At 39.1% G+C, this 18,821-nt stretch overlaps 1 protein-coding gene across 5 annotated transcripts in view; it reads left to right on the plus strand.

The window, feature by feature from the left end:
* Positions 1-18,821, plus strand: part of LOC149785906 (phytanoyl-CoA hydroxylase-interacting protein-like) — a 94,642-nt gene that overhangs the window by 67,146 nt on the left and 8,675 nt on the right. For 4 of the 5 annotated variants that reach the window (XM_089976128.1, XM_089976126.1, XM_089976124.1 and 1 more), the window contains 2 exons: positions 997-1,064; positions 1,488-1,794. In XM_089976128.1, the coding sequence (XP_089832254.1) occupies positions 997-1,064; positions 1,488-1,794 (375 nt within the window). The remainder of the gene's footprint in view (positions 1-996; positions 1,065-1,487; positions 1,795-18,821) is intronic. The other variant, XM_089976125.1, reaches the window with a different exon arrangement.

Here is an 18,821-nt window from a genome sequence, read left to right on the forward strand (position 1 = left end):
CATGCATCTGTAGTGTTCATTACATGTCTCTATAATGTTTATTACATGCTTACATGCCTTTGTAGTGTGCATTACATGTCTCTGTGGTGTTCATTACATGCCTCTGTAGTGTTTATTACATGCCTCTGTAGTGTTCATTACATGTCTATATGATGTTCATTACATGTCTCTGTGGTGTTCATTACATGTCTATGTGTTGTTCATTACAGGCCTTTGTAGTGCTCATTATATGTCTCTGTGTTGTTCATTACATGCCTCTGAGGTGTTCATTGCATGCCTCTATAGTGTTCATTACATGCCTCTGTAGTTTTCATTGCATGCATCTGTAGTTTTCATTGCATGCCTCTGTAGTGTTCATTACATGCCTCTGTAGTTTTCATTACTTGCCTGTGTGGTGTTCATTAATGCCTCTGTAATGTTCATTGCATGCCTCTATGGTGTTCATTACTTGCCTGTGTGGTGTTCATTACATGTCTCTGTAGTGTTCATTACATGTCTCTGTAGTGTTCATTACATGTCTCTGTGGTGTTCATTACATGCCTCTGTGGTGTTCATTACATGCCTCTGTGGTGTTCATTACATGCCTCTGTAGTGTTCATTACATGTCTCCATAATATTCATTGCATGCCTCTATAGTACTCATTACATGCCTTTATAGTACTCATTGCATGCCTCTAATGTACTCATTGCATGCCTCTCACCTGACAAGACTGACATATGCTGCGGAGCATTGCATAGATTGTTCTACGAAACTGAGCAGCTTGTTGATACAGGCAGGATTACCAGCAACATGGAAAGTACCAGATGTTCTACGTGTTTTATGTTTATGATGTTGACTATATCTTACACTGATGTTTAATTTCAGTTACAGACTTACAGGTTCCGAATGCCTTATGGACTTACAGGTCCTGAATCCCTTACATGTGTTGACTGGGACCTGTGTATGCTAATTTGTATTTCTCTTGGACATTTGCAGTATGTACTTTTTTTTGCCAGATACACCAAGCAGCAACACGATGACGATGCACCTGAAGAGGAGTCCCCTGGAACAGTATGTCCAGTCTGTATGTAGCTTTACGACTCCATACATCATTTAGATAACCCATTTATGATTAATGGCTAGTTAATCATAATACACAAGGAATACACTAGTCCGCATTCAGGTGAAAATTGCTATTCAGTGAATTTGATTATTCAGATGTGTCTAAATTATTACCTCTATTGATTGTTGGTTCAATAAAACTGGGAAAACAAAAATTATCAACGGATGAAGCAACATATTCCATTACTGTGCCTGATATATTTGCTATATCAAAATACGATTTTGTTTTATCCGATATCCCATTATGATTTGGTGATTTGGGTGGGAAAAATGAATTTTATCTTTGAAATAACTAGATTACCAATATGCATCATTGAAATGGTTCATATGGAGGAATAAAATACAAGACTGACAATATTGTATTCAAATATTTCTTATTTTCAAGGAACAGAATGGTGATTTTGAAGTTGAAAAGGACCACAATCCCCCGTCCCATTATACACTGTTCCATCTTCCCGAGAGAGATTCCATCTATTTGATCCGGGTCCACCAGGAGCTGCCATCTACAGATTTCCTTTACGTGCATCAAGGCTCAAACGGATCCAGGTTTAAGTTTCCCAACAGCTTCATCCCTGCCAGTGACTACCACGTGACTGTGTATGAAAGTGAGGCTCAGAAGGCAGAAAGTTCAGATCGAGGTATATCATGCTACTCTACAGTGAAGGTCTCAAACGTGCTTCATTTCAGAGCATGTAAGTTGCTGTTTAGGAGTATATAAATAAAAACAGTAGCCACGTGTTGCATATATCTCTGCAAGTACCTATCGATATATTTTTTTGTTTACGACGATATATCACAGAGCTGTTCAGTGTCGTAGTCTATTCATTACAAGGGATCTAATATGTTTCTTTGCAAATTACACTGGTATCTTTAGAATGAAAACTGAATGCCAGTGAACTGTTTTGGTACGCTGTATTTATGAAACACTCTTAAAGAAACCATATTCCCCGTCATATATCACGAATGATAACAGAAACAGCAACTATTTCTTAATCTAAATGCACCGGTACGTACATGTGCACTGTGTCTTATTTCCCAGTAAGAGGAACGGCGTACTGGGTTGGGTTAATTCCAGATATCATGGTTATTGGTCATTAGCCATTTACTACAACATTGAAGACATGGCCTTAAATTCATAATCTTTTATAGATGTCGACCGATAATTGATTGGACACTTGCGGGGTTGAACTATATCCCAATGAACTGGTTATTAATATATTGAAAAAGAGATTCAGTTCTTATTACTTTTTCCTATTAGTTATTGTTGGTGATTCTGGAAATCTTTTTTTCTGGAGGTGGGTAGGAACTATCGTTAATAACAAATAAATTTCAAGTAAAAGTAACTTGAGACGATGTATGCGAAAAGGACGGGAATACAACAACTCTCATCAGTCGATAACCACCAACTCGGAACATAGTTTCTTCCACCCATGTGAACTTTTTATCTCTACATTACCCTACCTGAACTTCTTTTTTGTCTAGAAATTCCTCGATAAATTGCAGTATTGTCTATATGTTTCTTGCCTCGTTAGCTGTCTTAATTTTCATCTTTGCAGTACATTGTTTTCTCTTGGAAACTACTAAATTAGTTTCCAATACTCTTTATTAGTTGACCCATTATTTATTTCTCAATTATTACATGTACACTGTAGTTTTCAGACTGACATGTAAATATGCCCTGAAGAAGTGACAACTTTGGACGACAAAACTGCTAACAGTAACATTTGTCAAAACACCAGTCACATCTCTTCTAGTAAAACTAGAACATAACAAACTAGTTAATTTTACTTAATCAACAGCAGAATGGACACTTACCTTTGCTGAGCTTACAGGGAAAATCTCATGACGTAGGGAAAAGACGTAAAGAACACATATATGGATAGTAGTGAAGTGGGGCACCCTAGCCTCAATGGGAATTAGCATTACAGACCCCCCTTGGGCAAACCTAGCCTCAATGGAAATTTAACATGGGGAAAAATCGTAGGCAAACCTAGCCTCAAGGGGAATTTAACATGGGAAAAAGTCTTGGGCCACTCTAGCCTCAAGGGGAATTGAACATGGGAAAAAGTCTTGGGCAACTCTAGCCTCAAGGGGAATTTAACATATGGAAATTGAACATGGTGGGTTTGTATAGCGTCAAGAGGAATTGAACATGGTGGGACTGTCTAGGGACAATGATGGTAGAGGGTCAAACACAACAGAGACACAAACATACATACACTAGTACAAGCGTGAGATTTATATATAAAGCATTACCAAGACCTGAAATCTTGCTGGGGTGTTCAAAAATCTGCTTAATTGTAATGATGCTATAAATAGCTACAATCAAGGAAATGCTCAACGACAAAATGGATGTGACTAAAAGTAACGCTAAAATGACGAAATTGTCCCAGAATTTAAAGGAAAATAAACATATCCCCGAAAATTAAGTTACAATGGTTTAGACTAAAATGGATAAAATTAGTAACTACTTACAATATCAACTTGTGTGACGATCGTGGATAAACACCCATGTATCTATTTATAGCTATAATCAGCTAAAATTCCTATGAAATCCCACTATCTATTTATACTACAACTTGTGGGTTACTCCTTTGGAAAACCCCACTATCTTTTTATAGCCTCAGCTTGAGTGACGTTCTATTTATGAACTCTAGTAAATATGTATAGCTACAACCTGTGGAAATCCCCAAGTCCATATTTATAGTCTCGAAATTTCCAGCGTCAGTGACGTCACTGTACTGAACACTAGGGGATAAATGTCAACAGTGTTGCAAGTGGCTGACCTGAATACACACTACTGCAGGTAGGTAGGTAGAGTGTATCTGATAGGGATAAAGTGAGTTTTATAGGGACAAACAGATACCAATACACACACACACACAACGTACGCGCGCAGACATAAGCTCACACACACACACACACACACACACACTCACACACAGAGGGAAGAGGAAAAAACAAACCCCAAATATACTATCAACACAGAAGGGAGATAATACAAACCCCAAATAAACTATCCACACAAACGTACGCGAACGCATACAAACCCCTAATATACTATCCACACAAACGTACGCAAACGCATACAAACCCCAAAATATACTATCCATACAAACGTACGCGAACGCATACAAACCCCAAATATACTATCCACACAAACGTACGCAAACGCATACAAACCCCAAAATATACTATCCATGCAAACGTACGCGAACGCATACAAACCCCAAATATACCATCCACACAACGTCGCTAACGCGTACAAACCCCAAATATACGATCCACACAAACGGACGCGAACGCATACAAACCCCAAATATACTATCCATACAAACGTACGCGAACGCGTACAAACCCCAAATATACTATCCACACAAACGGACGCGAACGCATACAAACCCCAAATATACTATCCATACCAACGTACGCGAACGCGTACAAATCCCAAATATACTATCCACACAACGTCGCTAACGCATAAAACCCCCAAATAAACTATCCACACAACGTCGCTAACGCATAAAAACCCCAAATATACTATCCACACAACGTCACTAACGCATACAAACCCCAAATATACTATCCACACGACGTCGCTAACGCATACAAACCCCAAATATACTATCCACACTCGGGAGGAAAAAGAAGAAAGAAAACAACCAAATATACGATCTACACAACGTACGCGAACACACACACACACACACACACACACACAAAAAAATATACTATCAACACAGAAGGGAGATAATACAAACCCCAAATATACTATCTACACATGGAAGAGGAAGAATACAAATCCCATACCTACTATCCACACGGAGGTGAGATGTAAAAAATAAACCCCATATCTACAATCCACGCAGAGGGAAGAAGAAATAAATAACTCAATATACACTATCCTCAAAGAGGGAAGAGGAAAAAGCCATAATATACTAACCACACAGAGGGAAGAAGAAAACCATTATACACTATCCACACGGAGTGAAGAAATAACCCTTTATATATACTATCAACAGAGAGTGAAGAAAATAACCCATTATATTCCATCAACACAGAGTGAAGAAGAAAAAGTTTTTTGAAAGCACCTAAGCCCTCACCTGCAATGACCAACTCTGCCAAACACCTACATTCCACCCCAACCCCAACACTACAAAACCCATTTAACCCGTTATTGTATGGCATCAGTGTCTGATTTAGGAAACATCAAGACACAAAATGATGGATGAATAGACTGACTATTGTTTACCGACTTGCATGCCTAAAGAGCGTGCGTGAAGGAAAACATCCTTCCATTTCAATTCTAACTAAAACATGATCCAGAGGGATAGAGAGAGGTGAAAGAGCACAATTTCATAAAGTGTGAGTAAAAACAAAACACGCCATCCTTATTATACAATGTTAAGACCAAGAGACACTTACGTTTTCTTTCTGGTCTATTCTCTTTTAGAAGGTAGTATGAAATTTCACATCAGAGCCAACGCATCGGCTCACATTGTCAATTTTTCCATTTCCATGTCTTCAAGTTCTTCCTCATCTTCAATTTCTTCTTCTGAATCCCTCTTCTCTTTTTCGTCTTGCTTCTGTTTCTTCTCTTTTCTCGTAGGGCACTCTGAATCCCAGTGTCCTTTCTCCTGACAACGATATTAGGTATCTTGACTTTTGTCTCTCTTTCTTAGACGAAGCAGGTATTCTGGAGACAAATACCCATTTACCTTTGCAGATATAGCAAACTTCATCAGCACTTACACACTTTCGTATGACTCTCATCAAATCAAAGACCAAAAGAGTAAGTTTTGTTGCCACTTTCGCCTGTGAATTATGCTTTCGTATGGCTTTTAGCATATATTTGACCAGCAGGTCGATCTGTGCTGACTCTTCCATCTTCTTAATCGTTTGAGACTGGAATGAATACTCTGACGCTAAGACACTCTCTCTATATACAGGGACCTGCTGCGTATGAAACCTAGTCAAATGTAATTTTGCAATAAGATGAAACGATTTCATTGAGAAAGTAAAAGGCAATGACGTGCCGCGTCGCCTCACACAAGACCTGAAGTGTTAGCTCAAATCCGTGTCAGCGATTTCGAAGACGACATAACTGAGCTTTAATCAATGCTCTGCATTTATGCCACAAAACCACGAGTCCTGATTCACGCCAAAAGAAATTTCGTTCGGTCCATAAAAAATAGTATCACATCTGAGAAACGCAAAAACGAACTTCCAGAAAACTGAGAACGACGGCTTACACCTACAACGTGAAATGTATGAGTTCAAGTAGTGCGTAAAACTTAGTCAAATTAAATTTTTTATAGTCAAGACGAAACGATCTCTTTTCGAAGAAGAAAGCAGACACCAAGCGACAATGGCGATCCATGTCACACAACACTTTTCAAAATGTGTATTATCAGAGGTTTGTTCTAGCGATCTGCACGGTTAAATTAAATGTTGATGTATTTTTCAGTAAGACGGACACAATTTCCATGGGATCGCCCATGGTACCATTGTTCGTGCATTAGTTTAATTTTTTTAAATATTATTTTATATAAATCGCCTATAGGATAGACCCAGTAAAGCATGGCCATTCTCGTCACTGTGTGAATAGCTACTCAAGTCAATTCGAAGTGAACGCGGTAAGAAAATAAGTATAGCCAATGAAATGGCTTACAACGGGTGATGCATTGTTTTGTTCTAGGACTGTGTGGCATAATAATCCCTACGCTCTTGCGTTGTTACCATTACAGTGCAGACAGACTGGAATGTGAACTTACAAGCCCTCTTTGTGTATTGTACCATTTCTTCTTACCACATCAAAATATTGAGCGTCACAGTATTGTTCGCGTTTTCAAGCTGACAATTTTTTTATATCTTACTTAAACATTTTAAGATAAACACTCACACTCACGTCGGTAGAGTCAGAACAGACGTGTTACAGTATTGAGGGGCATGTTATCTTTTTTTTTCTTCAAACTAATAAATTTGGGGTTTGTATGAAGTAAAGAACCGAAAGTACAGTGAACCTCAAGGATGATGACCCAATCTGTCTGTCTATTGATGTGTGTATTTACTTAAGAAGAAATATGACCTCTAAACACAAAGAGATACGGCAAGCATGATTAGAATGAACACAACGATGTTTTCCTTCACGCCCGTGTAATTTAGAGTTTCAATCCTCTTTCAAGACAAACTTGGTCTCTTTTTGTAGGGCTTGAAATAAAAAAAAACAAAAAAAAACTGAAAAATCTTAAACACTTTGTTATAGATAATTTCATCAACAGACTAAACAACATAAATACCGTTACAACACCAGAAAGCCTTAAATCTTCTATCAAAAAGAAATGCATCAAAAAATTAAAGATTAACGATAACTAACCAATGAAACCGAATTTAACAAAGGCAATGACATGTGAAGAAATGTCTCTCACTTTGGAAAGGTAGGTGAATGTAATCTGTCATGCACCATCAACTTGAAAAAATTATAAACAGAGAGAAATCTGAATTCAAAATTCATTTTTTTTTAAAATTGTTTGGTTTCTTTTTCTTTTTTGGAACAAATCTAAGCACTAATATAGAGTGGAAAAGGGAAAATGCGCATAAAAGCTTTGATATTTCTGAAAAAATGAGGGGATATTCCTAGCGTTCATAATCACCTATATATGCTTGGACTTGTCTGTGACTTATCCACAAAACAAGATGCACATATTTCTGGTCAAGCTGCAAGTGTGTGCGTGTTTTGGAAAAGGGTAAAAATTGGATATACAATTTTCTCGTGACACTTATAAAGTGAAGAGTCTGTGCAAGTGTCAAAAGCCAAAGTCATATCAGTTTTGTATTTTGTACGGCTTGTAAAGATTTCCACTTTAGAAAATGTGAAGTATCACAAGTTATTATCACAAACAGAAGTGGAACATAGGGGCTTGCAAGAAAGAAAATAACCCAGACAGTTGGTGTCATCAAGAGTGCTAGAGATGGTACCCGAACTTGTTTGCTTGCTTACTTGAATTAAAGTGATTTTCGCTCTAATGGAGCATGTATCACTGGTTTAATCACGCACCGCGTGATTTTTAATTACTCCTGGGGAAGGAAAGAGAACATCATCCCCCAGGCTTTTATGTACTCACAGACTACTTTTAAATTTAGCCACTCAGGTGTAGGACTAACTAGTCCTTAACAACCTGACTGAGAGGCTTGAAACATGAGTGGGAATAGTCTCACCACACACTCATTTGTCTGTCCGAGCGTGGTAAAGGAGGAAAAAAGGTGCTCAGCAAGCCAGTGATGGATGTTAAGTACTCCCCAAATCGCCAGCCCGTACTTATTTCAAATCAAGTCCAGTTTTTGCTAATGGACAATCAAAAGTACCAGTAATGTGTTAGCCACCTGTGTAATTAGTTAAAATCTAACGAGTCTGTTAAATTTCCTACTTCCTAACATATCTATCTAATATTGGTACTTAGTGTACATAAAAAATAGCCATACTGATCTTATTTAAATTAATATGTCTAAGCGACATATACCAATTTGGTCACTGTTAGGTTAAACAAGTTAATTTTGTCGCGGTGTTCCAATGGGTCAAGTTTGTTTCGAGAATAGTTTAGTCAAGGAGGGATACCAAGCCAAATATGGTTCCCTATTTAATAAAAGGCAATCTTTTGGAGCCCTAAAAAAAAGGCTGTTTTTTTCTGCTAGAAGGTACCAGGTCTCTCTTTCGCCCTCACGATCTTTCCCGCACTCCTAGTCTCATGATTCTTGATATCAGGAAATGCGTAGCCATGATGGGCGGCAATGTAAGCAGCGGCTTCTACCAGTTGAATGAGGGGATATCCAGTGTAGGCTTGTCTGTAGAATTGGGGGAGAACTCTCACTCCAAATTTCCATTGAGAAGGTCTTGGTTTAAAGGTGTCCAGAGATTTGTAGGTAACGTATTGTATGGCTCTTATAAACTGCTCTGCTTTGTTGACGTCATGCAATGCTTGATCTAGCCCCATTTCGGAGTACTTCTCAACGAGGGTCAGCGTCCCCCTCCTCCTCCTCAACCGCCTCAATTTCCTCTTCTGGTTCTGATACTAATTCTTCAGTTGAGGTAGATAGTTTCAAATCCGCTGCTATGGTGTCTGTCGCTGTTATTGTTGTTGTGGTTGTTCTTTCAGCTGAGATTGCTTGTAGTATCGGAGTGAGAAAAGAACGTTGTTGTTGTTGTAGGGTTTAACGCCATTTTTCAGCACGCTATAGGCTATACATGGCGGCCAGTATTAATGGTGGAGGAAGAACCCGGGAAAACCCCGGAAAGAACCACCGACCCACGAGAAGCTACTGGCAAGCTTTCTCACATACCCACATTAGCCGAATCCGAGACTCGAACCCACGCAGACAAAGGTGAGATGACAGTGATCCGTAACGGAGAGCGCTTTAGACCACTCGGCCACTCGGGGCCCAAGAAAAGAACGTAGTGCCTCCGATAATTACATTTAAGTTTGCCATACCGTTTGTCTAACATAATTGGCCCTTTGTTTTGCCACCACTCTTTCCGGGGCAGGTTGTTTGTTAGGTATAGTCGGCTGTTGACTAGATGTTATTTGTGTTCTCGAGGTGGGTGGAGTGCTAACTGGCTAGGTCTGCATTTCTTGCTCCCGCTACTGTTGCTTATATTTCTTCCCTCCACACCGAGTTCTGGGCCTAATTCTTTTAATTTCGTTGTACCCGAACTTACATTATCCATATTATCACCAACAAAAAAAAAAACGCACAGACCTAAAAGAAACACTCAATCACTTTTTTACAGAACATTACTATTTTTAAAATTTTGAGAAGCGACGGAAACGAAGGACTTAGAGTCGCACTTTCTAACCAAGATAAAGAAATCAAGTGCTGATAGACTCACTTCTGTATTTTTTCTTCTAACTGACTAACATATCATAGGCAATGGAATGTTATTTCTTTTCGAGAGTATGGGGTAGCCCTGAAATTTTTTTTTTGAACTTGAAGCTATGGCGATCGCTTAGGTTATAAGATGGCGGCCTCCTCTGACGACAGGCTTTCTCACAGGATAAGGTCTGCTTCTTCGGAAAAGAGAAGAAGAACTCTTTGGTGTCGATGCAACTGTTGACAAAGCCTCTGTCAGGTTCATGCTGCTGCTGTTGCTGCTCTCTCTGCTGTTTATGAAGTCTGTACTTCTCCATCCATTCTTCTTTCTCCTTCTTGAATTCCTCCTTGAAGAGCTCTTATTTCAGGTCTTCAGTGACTTTCAACATTATGATATTGTCTATCTCTTCAGGTCTCGGTATCAGACTTGTCATGACCCTATGCAAATTCACATAGGCTTCGTTCAACTTGGCTAATCTTGAGCACATCTTCGTAGGAAGATGAGTTAACAATGGATGGGTAGACTGGAGACTACCCCGTTTTTATGGTCAAAGCGCGGACGTGAAGGAAAACATTACTACACGGTTTTCGAGCCGGAACGTTCAAATAGTGTTATGGGAGGGATAGAGAGAAGTCAAAGAGCATGAATCAAGATTCCTATAGCCAAACAAACCACAAAGGCATTTTTTTCTTCAAAACACAACATTTTTTTATTCAAAATCACTTAATACTAACAAACAACTCTAACATTTTTAACAATAATCCAACAATATAACATCAAACATTTTTTTCAAATAACAAACTTTGTTTCAACTAACACATTATTTTGGAAAGGGCTGACAACGTTGTGAATGAAATTGTGATTTCCACTGTTGGAAGTCATAAGGCCATTGATGGACACTACGTTTCCTAGTTAGAGACAAAAGATAAGCATACTGGTCACAAAACCATCGATGTACTTTCACATCATTTCTAGAAGAATGACGAGGATCAAAATGAGTCACTGAATGTTCTAAAGAATAGCCCAGGCTGCGATGATGCAGAAAATACACACAGTACTGTCCACACACCAAGGAATATGTGCCTTGTTATTTCACATTATTGAATCGTGTGGTCTGAGCATTTCTTCTCATAAAGTCAATGATATCGTCTTCCAAAGGGGGCAGTCCATAGGAATCAAAATATTCCACACATCCTTCTTGAGGAAAGTAGACGGCTACTCAGTGGGTTCCTGGGAGATGACTGTCGTCCGTGTTGATCACATAAGCTTGATGGTTTTGAGGTGTGCAATGAGGGAGTTCATCTTTAGCACAGACGACAGGATTCCAAGAAGCAGTGTACAAACTGTGGTTCAAAAGGTAATAAAGTTCTTAGGTATCCATTTTTTGTTTTTTTCTTCTTCACAGGTAATGATAAGTGATCAATTCGATCCTGACTTTTTGCTTGAAAATGTCTGACAAGTAACCGTTTCTTCGCCTTGTCTCCCAACTCTGATCCAACAGAGCTTCGATGCGATGGATCTCTTGAGTTGTTAATGGAGGACAATAATGTTCACGCAAGCCTTTATACCACTGTTGTAACACGTCTTCTTCCGAGATGAGACTCCAAGCTTCGTCCAGATATTCGTCCAATTTTTCTTCTTGACTCAGCATCAGGCATTTATCGTGTTGAATTTGACTGGGATGATCCTTATGACATCCATAGCAATCTTTCTTGATCAATTCCTTAATTTTTTTCTGTCAAGACTATAGCATAACAGGAAACTAAATGTGATTCTTGTTCTGGCCATCTAGACTTCATCATGATGACTTCTTCGTCTTTGTCTTGGGGTTCTCCTTCCTCAGGATCTTCACATTCCATGTCCAAAGAATCCCTACTATACAAACATTGATAAAAGTCTTCCATGACTTCTAATAGTCTAGAATGACTTCTCTCAAACTGTTGGTTTATATCGTATTGTCCAATTCAGCATACAGGATGACGTTCACCGTATTATCTGCGCGTAGATTTTCTGCAAACTGAAATTCCACACGCATCTGGCCGGATTTTATAGGGTGAAAATGTCCCTCCTCGCTGTCTTGACTTACAATTCGTTAGAGAACCGTTTTCGAAAATGAAGTTTCACTGTAACTTTCCCTTTGGAGAATGGAATATTTTGTCCCAGATCTCCTTTTATAGCAATGTTGACAGTGTCTAAATACGACTTACTGACGGGCAAATAGTGAGGATGTACAAATCACGGTGTACGTGATAGGTGTTTGCACCTTCCTGGTCATTGTTTGTGGTACTATCCACTTTGAAAGGAATGACACGCAGTAACGGCACCGAGGTGTGTCCCACCACGTTGTACTCCACCACATCGGAATACACAAAGATCAAATTAAGTCCTTGGTTCAGTTCTACCGGGTTTCCAAAAGCTCTGTAAAAATCCATATTACTTTTGATCTTGGGGCTCAAATTGTTTGCGACCATTTCTGCATGTCCACCCAAAATTTCAAACAAACTACCACTGAAACTGAGGGACAATGTGTCCGTATCTTGAAATTTGATCACGAGACGACGAGCCACTTTATGGTACTCAATCTTCACACTTTTTTGGCTCTGTTCAGTGCTTTGCCAAAGGCTAAGTTGAACCTGTCCGCAATAGTGTCCACCAAATGTTCACCACTAAAATAATAACCCGAAGGAATTTTCAAGGTGTAGATAATGAAGGCTGGATTGCTGGCTGGTCTTGTGTTCCCTAAAAACCCGATTTTATTGATTTCCACCTCGAAAGTGTTTTGCTTTTCGGTGATGTTTTTGATTTGTGTTGGGTGAATGATTTCCACTAAAGCCACTTCCCAATGGGCTTCGTGATCTAACTGGATGGTCTGAAGTAATTTGACCGTGTAACAGCACAACGTGTTCTTGGGAAACACCTCCATGGAACTGTCACTGGGTAAGGTTAAGTAAAATTGGTTGTTATTGCTCATAATTCCAGAGTTTTGTGGCTCTCCGAGGTGATACTGGAAGTTAGAGGAGTGTCTCCGCCCAAAATGGAGTTGTTGTTGGAGTGGTGACTGGCACTGACACTGGACACAAGGTTCCCGTTGTTCCGGTTCGAGGAGAATTTCAGGGAGGGATTAGGAAGCAGGTAACCGATATAACTGCTCAATACAATGGTCCACAAATGTTTGTCTCCTTGTTGCAAACTCAAATTGGCAATGGATGCACCGATGACACAATACACCACGAAGGTTGGGCAGAAAAAGACGATTTGCGTTTTAGGCACACGTTTTCCATACCACACCCACAAGGGTTGTATTTGTAAATCTTGCAGAGAAGAATTGGGTGAAGGAGTGATCGCAGTAGCTGAATCTGTGTGAAAGGGCATGATGGTCACTTCTTTTTATAGTGCGAAGCGTCGATGCAAGAATGAAAACTGGGTGGATATCCTTTCCAACGTACTTTGACTTCTTTGACACGTCGTTTGCCCACTTTACGGTTTCTGCGTTTGACAATGCCTTTGATGTCGTACACGTCGTCTTTTTTGGTGACACGACTTGATTTGAAATCAGTACGGGCTAGCGTTTTGTTGAGTACTTAACACCCATGGCTGGCTTTTTGAACACCTTTTTCCTCCTTTACCACGCTCGGACAGAAAAATGAGTGTGTGGTGAGACTATTCCCACTCATGTTTCAAGCCTTTCAGTCAGGTTGTTAAGGACTAGTTAGTCCTACACCTGAGTGGCTAAATTTAAAAGTAGTCTGTGAGTACATAAAAGCCTGGGGGATGAGGCTCTCTTTCCTTCCCCAGGAGTAATTAAAAATCACGCGGTGCGTTATTAAACCAGTGATACATGCTCCATTAGAGCGAAAATCACTTTAATTCAAGTAAGCAAGCAAGCAAGTTCGGGTACCATCTCTAGCACTCTTGATGACACCAACTGTCTGGGTTATTTTCTTTCTTGCAAGCCCCTATGTTCCACTTCTGTTTGTGATAATAACTTGTGATACTTCACATTTACTAAAGTGGAAATCTTTACAAGCCGTACAAAATACAAAACTGATATGACTTTGGCTTTTGACACTTGCACAGACTCTTCACTTTATAAGTGTCACGAGAAAATTGTATATCCAATTTTTACCCTTTTCCAAAACACGCACACACTTGCAGCTTGACCAGAAATATGTGCATCTTGTTTTGTGGATAAGTCACAGACAAGTCCAAGCATATATAGGTGATTATGAACGCTAGGAATATCCCCTCATTTTTTCAGAAATATCAAAGCTTTTATGCGCATTTTCCCTTTTCCACTCTATATTAGTGCTTAGATTTGTTCCAAAAAAGAAAAAGAAACCAAACAATTTAAAAAAAAAATGAATTTTGAATTCAGATTTCTCTCTGTTTATAATTTTTTCAAGTTGATGGTGCATGACAGATTACATTCACCTACCTTTCCAAAGTGAGAGACATTTCTTCACATGTCATTGCCTTTGTTAAATTCGGTTTCATTGGTTAGTTATCGTTAATCTTTAATTTTTTGATGCATTTCTTTTTGATAGAAGATTTAAGGCTTTCTGGTGTTGTAACGGTATTTATGTTGTTTAGTCTGTTGATGAAATTATCTATAGCAAAGTGTTTAAGATTTTTCAGTTTTTTTTTGTTTTTTTTTATTTCAAGCCCTACAAAAAGAGACCAAGTTTGTCTTGAAAGAGGATTGAAACTCTAAATTACACGGGCGTGAAGGAAAACATCGTTGTGTTCATTCTAATCATGCTTGCCGTATCTCTTTGTGTTTAGAGGTCATATTTCTTCTTAAGTAAATACACACATCAATAGACAGACAGATTGGGTCATCATCCTTGAGGTTCACTGTACTTTCGGTTCTTTACTTCATACAAACCCCAAATTTATTAGTTTGAAGAAAAAAAAAGATAACATGCCCCTCAATACTGTAACACGTCTGTTCTGACTCTACCGACGTGAGTGTGAGTGTTTATCTTAAAATGTTTAAGTAAGATATAAAAAAATTGTCAGCTTGAAAACGCGAACAATACTGTGACGCTCAATATTTTGATGTGGTAAGAAGAAATGGTACAATACACAAAGAGGGCTTGTAAGTTCACATTCCAGTCTGTCTGCACTGTAATGGTAACAACGCAAGAGCGTAGGGATTATTATGCCACACAGTCCTAGAACAAAACAATGCATCACCCGTTGTAAGCCATTTCATTGGCTATACTTATTTTCTTACCGCGTTCACTTCGAATTGACTTGAGTAGCTATTCACACAGTGACGAGAATGGCCATGCTTTACTGGGTCTATCCTATAGGCGATTTATATAAAATAATATTTAAAAAAATTAAACTAATGCACGAACAATGGTACCATGGGCGATCCCATGGAAATTGTGTCCGTCTTATTGAAAAATACATCAACATTTAATTTAACCGTGCAGATCGCTAGAACAAACCTCTGATAATACACATTTTGAAAAGTGTTGTGTGACATGGATCGCCATTGTCGCTTGGTGTCTGCTTTCTTCTTCGAAAAGAGATCGTTTCGTCTTGACTATAAAAAATTTAATTTGACTAAGTTTTACGCACTACTTGAACTCATACATTTCACGTTGTAGGTGTAAGCCGTCGTTCTCAGTTTTCTGGAAGTTCGTTTTTGCGTTTCTCAGATGTGATACTATTTTTTATGGACCGAACGAAATTTCTTTTGGCGTGAATCAGGACTCGTGGTTTTGTGGCATAAATGCAGAGCATTGATTAAAGCTCAGTTATGTCGTCTTCGAAATCGCTGACACGGATTTGAGCTAACACTTCAGGTCTTGTGTGAGGCGACGCGGCACGTCATTGCCTTTTACTTTCTCAATGAAATCGTTTCATCTTATTGCAAAATTATATTTGACTAGGTTTCATACGCAGCAGGTCCCTGTATATAGGGAGAGTGTCTTAGCGTCAGAGTATTCATTCCAGTCTCAAACGATCAAGAAGATGGAAGAGTCAGCACAGATCGACCTGCTGGTCAAATATATGCTAAAAGCCATACGAAAGCATAATTCACAGGCGAAAGTGGCAACAAAACTTACTCTTTTGGTCTTTGATTTGATGAGAGTCATACGAAAGTGTGTAAGTGCTGATGAAGTTTGCTATATCTGCAAAGGTAAATGGGTATTTGTCTCCAGAATACCTGCTTCGTCTAAGAAAGAGAGACAAAAGTCAAGATACCTAATATCGTTGTCAGGAGAAAGGACACTGGGATTCAGAGTGCCCTACGAGAAAAGAGAAGAAACAGAAGCAAGACGAAAAAGAGAAGAGGGATTCAGAAGAAGAAATTGAAGATGAGGAAGAACTTGAAGACATGGAAATGGAAAAATTGACAATGTGAGCCGATGCGTTGGCCCTGATGTGAAATTTCATACTACCTTCTAAAAGAGAATAGACCAGAAAGAAAACGTAGGTGTCTCTTGGTCTTGACATTGTATAATAAGGATGGCGTGTTTCGTTTTTACTCACACTTTATGAAATTGTGCTCTTTCACCTCTCTCTATCCCTCTGGATCATGTTTTAGTTAGAATTGAAATGGAAGGATGTTTTCCTTCACGCACGCTCTTTAGGCATGCAAGTCGGTAAACAATAGTCAGTCTATTCATCCATCATTTTGTGTCTTGATGTTTCCTAAATCAGACACTGATGCCATACAATAACGGGTTAAATGGGTTTTGTAGTGTTGGGGTGGGGGTGGAATGTAGGTGTTTGGCAGAGTTGGTCATTGCAGGTGAGGGCTTAGGTGCTTTCAAAAAACTTTTTCTTCTTCACTCTGTGTTGATGGAATATAATGGGTTATTTTCTTCACTCTCTGTTGATAGTATATATAAAGGGTTATTTCTTCACTCCGTGTGGATAGTGTATAATGGTTTTCTTCTTCCCTCTGTGTGGTTAGTATATTATGGCTTTTTCCTCTTCCCTCTTTGAGGATAGTGTATATTGGGTTATTTATTTTTTTACATCTCACCTCCGTGTGGATAGTAGGTATGGGATTTGTATTCTTCCTCTTCCATGTGTAGATAGTACATTTGGGGTTTGTATTATCTCCCTTCTGTGTTGATAGTATATTTGTGTGTGTGTGTGTGTGTGTGTGTGTGTGTGTGTGTGTGTGTGTTCGCGTACGTTGTGTAGATCGTATATTTGGTTGTTTTTCTTTCTTCTTTTTCCTCCCGAGTGTGGATAGTATATTTGGGGTTTGTATGCGTTAGCGACGTCGTGTGGATAGTATATTTGGGGTTTGTATGCGTTAGCGACGTCTTGTGGATAGTATATTTGGGGTTTTTATGCGTTAGCGACGTTGTGTGGATAGTATATTTGGGGTTTGTACGCGTTCGCGTGCGTTTGTATGGATAGTATATTTGGGGTTTGTATGCGTTCGCGTCCGTTTGTGTGGATAGTATATTTGGGGTTTGTATGCGTTCGCGTACGTTTGTGTGGATAGTTTATTTGGGGTTTGTATTATCTCCCTTCTGTGTTGATAGTATATTTGGGGTTTGTTTTTTCCTCTTCCCTCTGTGTGTGTGTGTGTGCGTATGTCTGCGCGCGTACGTTGTGTGTGTGTATTGGTCTCTGTTTGTCCCTATAAAACTCACTTTATCCCTATCAGATACACTCTACCTACCTACCTGCAGTAGCGTGTATTCAGGTCAGCCACTTGCAACACTGTTGAAATTTATCCCCTAGTGTTCAGTACAGTGACGTCACTGACGCTGGAAATTTCGAGACTATAAATATGGACTTGGGGATTTCCACAGGTTGTAGCTATACATATTTACTAGAGTTCATAAATAGAACGTCACTCAAGCTGAGGCTATAAAAAGATAGTGGGGTTTTCCAAAGGAGTAACCCACAAGTTGTAGTATAAATAGATAGTGGGATTTCATAGGAATTTTAGCTGATTATAGCTATAAATAGATACATGGGTGTTTATCCACGATCGTCACACAAGTTGATATTGTAAGTAGTTACTAATTTTATCCATTTTAGTCTAAACCATTGTAACTTAATTTTCGGGGATATGTTTATTTTCCTTTAAATTCTGGGACAATTTCGTCATTTTAGCGTTACTTTTAGTCACATCCATTTTGTCGTTGAGCATTTCCTTGATTGTAGCTATTTATAGCATCATTACAATTATGCAAATTTTTGAACACCCCAGCAAGATTTCAGGTCTTGGTAATGCTTTATATATAAATCTCACGCTTGTACTAGTGTATGTATGTGTGTCTCTGTTGTGTTTGACCCTCTACCATCATTGTCCCTAGACAGTCCCACCATGTTCAATTCCTCTTGACGCTATACAAACCCACCATGTTCAATTTCCATATGTTAAATTCCCCTTGAGGCTAGAGTTGCCCAAGACTTTTTCCCATGTTCAATTCCCCTTGAGGCTAGAGTGGCCCAAGACTTTTTCCCATGTTAAATTCCCCTTGAGGCTAGGTTTGCCCACGATTTTTCCCCATGTTAAATTTCCATTGAGGCTAGGTTTGCCCAAAAGGGGTCTGTAATGCTAATTCCCATTGAGGCTAGGGTGCCCCACTTCACTACTATGGATGTCTCAGTTCTAACCAGAACAGCAGTTACACTCCACATGTGAACTAGAGAAAGATACTGCCGGAGTGCCTCAATGGACAGAACCAGAGAAAGATACTGTCAGAGTGCCTAAATTGCCAGAACAAGAGCAACAATTAGTATCCTTGGCTGAAAAACCCTGAAACCCAACAAATTAAAAACATTATTATGGTTGTCAAATAAATCATTTCAGTCAAGTGCAACTCGACAAATGTTTAATAATGAATCCTGAAGAAAAACTGA

Source organism: Sinohyriopsis cumingii, chromosome 12 (genome assembly GCF_028554795.1).
Source record: "Sinohyriopsis cumingii isolate HCF-2022 chromosome 12, ASM2855479v2, whole genome shotgun sequence".
In the NCBI taxonomy this organism is placed as follows: domain Eukaryota; kingdom Metazoa; phylum Mollusca; class Bivalvia; order Unionida; family Unionidae; genus Sinohyriopsis; species Sinohyriopsis cumingii.